Source organism: Rhinolophus hipposideros (assembly GCF_964194185.1).
Source record: "Rhinolophus hipposideros genome assembly, chromosome: 5".
NCBI classification, from domain to species: Eukaryota; Metazoa; Chordata; class Mammalia; order Chiroptera; family Rhinolophidae; genus Rhinolophus; species Rhinolophus hipposideros.
Window position 1 is genome coordinate 21,265,794 of NC_138051.1, and position 2,293 is coordinate 21,268,086.

The window sequence follows — 2,293 nt, forward strand, 5'->3', positions numbered from 1 at the left end:
CACTCCTGGAGCACCCAGAGCAGGTGACTAAGCAGACTGTGCCAGGGCACCGACTATATAAGGCCACACTGCCAAGACTGGGAGACATAGCAGATCTACCTAATATATAGAAACAAATACAAAGAGGCACCCAAAATGAGGAAACAAAGAAAGGAGAAAGATCCAGAAAAACAATTAAACAAAACGGAAGCAAGCAACCTATCAGACACAGAGTTAAAAACAGTGATTATGCTTCCTCTGCGCTGCCTACGGAGGTGGCGTTCATCTTCTACTCGGTATCATGGCTGCCCTCAGACCACTCGTGAAGCCCAAAATCGTCAAAAAGAGGACCAAGAAGTTTATCCGGAACCAGTCAGACCGATACGTTAAAATTAAGCGTAACTGGCGGAAACCCAGAGGCATTGACAACAGGGTGCGCAGAAGATTCAAGGGCCAGATCTTGATGCCCAACATTGGTTATGGGAGTAACAAGAAAACAAAGCACATGCTGCCCAGTGGCTTTCGGAAGTTCCTGGTCCACAATGTCAAGGAGCTTGAAGTGCTGCTGATGTGCAACAAATCTTACTGTGCTGAAATTGCTCACAACGTCTCCTCAAAGAACCGTAAAGCCATTGTGGAAAGAGCAGCCCAGCTGGCCATCAGAGTCACCAATCCCAATGCCTGGCTGCGCAGTGAAGAAAATGAATAGACAGCTTGTGTGCAAACTGTGTTTTAATAAAACCATAAAATTCTTCCATCAAAAAAAAACACACAAAAAAGAAAAAAAAACAGTGATTATAAGGATGCTCAAGGAACTCGTGAGAACTTCAACAAAGAGGTAGCAAGCATAGAAACCATAAAAAAAGAACCAGTCAGAAGTGAAAAATACAATAACTGAAATGAAGAATGCACTAGAAGGAATCACCAACAGCCTAGATGAAGCAGAGGATTGAATCAGCAATTTGGAAGACACAGCAGCAGAAAACATCCAATCAGAGCAGCAAAAGGAAAAAACAATTTTAAAAAATTAGAATAGTTTAAGAGACCTCTGGGACAACATCAAACATAACAACAAGCATAGTAGGGATAACACAAGGAGAAGAGAGAAAGCAAGGGATTCAGAACTTATTTGAAGAAATAATGACTGAAAATTTTCCTAATCTGGTGAAGGAAAGCACAGAGAGTTCCAAATAAGAAGAACCCAAACAGGCCTACATCAAGACATATTGTATTTAGAATGGCAAAGGTTAAAGACAAAGAGAGAATCCTAAAAGCAGCAAGAGAAAGGCAACTGGCAACTGATAAGGGAGCTCCCATAAGATTGTCAGCTTCTCAACAGAAACTTTGCAGGCCAGAAGTGAGTAGCACAAAATATTCGGTGATGAAAATTAAGGACCTACAACCAAGATTACTCTACCCAGCAAGGCTCTCATTTAATATCGAAGGACAAAGAATTTCCCAGACAAGAAAAAGCTAAAGGAGTTCATTACCACCAAATCAGTATGACAAGGAATGTTAGAGGGACTTCTTTAAGATGGGAACAGAACAAAAGATAAAAATTATAAATAATAAAATGGCAATAGCCACATATCTATCACTGATTAATTTCAATGTAAATGGATTAAATGTTCCAATCAAAAGACATAGGAGAGTTGACTAAATAAGAAAACAAACCCTTTCATAAGCTGTTTACTAGAGTCTTGCTTCAGATTGAAAGACGGACAGAAAGTAAAAAGATGGAAAAAGTTTTTTCATAAAAATGGACACAAAACAAAACAAAACAAAACAACAAAACAAAAAAAAAGCTAGGGTAGCAATACTTATAACAGACAAAACCCAGTAAGCCCACTTTTGGGTCTGTATCCAAGGAAACCCAAAATGCTACTTCAAGGGAGCATGTGCACCCATATGTTCATTGCGACATTGTTTACAATGGCCAAATGTGGAGGCGGCCTGGGTGTCTGTTGATGGAAGGATGGACAAAGAGGTGGTGGTACATGTAGACAATGGACTATTGCTCGGCCATGAAAGAGAACAGGTTCTTGCCATCTGCAGGGCCATGGATGGACCTGGAAGGTACTGTGCTGAGTGGAATGCCACACAGAGAAAGACAATGTGATTTCACTTATACATGGAATCTGAAGAACATAATTAACAAAAAAAACAGAAACAAATTCATAGATACAGAAAACATTTTGATGGTTGCTCGATGGGAGGGAGGTTTGGGGTGTGGGTGAAAAAGGGGAAGGGATTAAGAAACATAAATTGGTTGTTAAAAGGTAGTTATGGGGAGGTAGGGTATAGCATACGGAAT

The 2,293-nt window shown here is 40.2% G+C and overlaps 1 protein-coding gene across 1 annotated transcript; it reads left to right on the forward strand.

Moving 5' to 3' along the window:
- Window positions 1–265: 265 nt before the first annotated feature.
- On the forward strand, window positions 266–688 carry LOC308497948 (large ribosomal subunit protein eL32-like; the record flags this gene model as incomplete). The annotated part of the gene is made up of 1 exon (XM_081049016.1): window positions 266–688. The coding sequence occupies exon 1, from the start codon at window positions 281–283 to the stop codon at window positions 686–688; it is 408 nt and encodes a 135-aa protein (XP_080905142.1). The 5' UTR covers window positions 266–280.
- Between the last annotated feature and the right edge of the window lie 1,605 nt (window positions 689–2,293).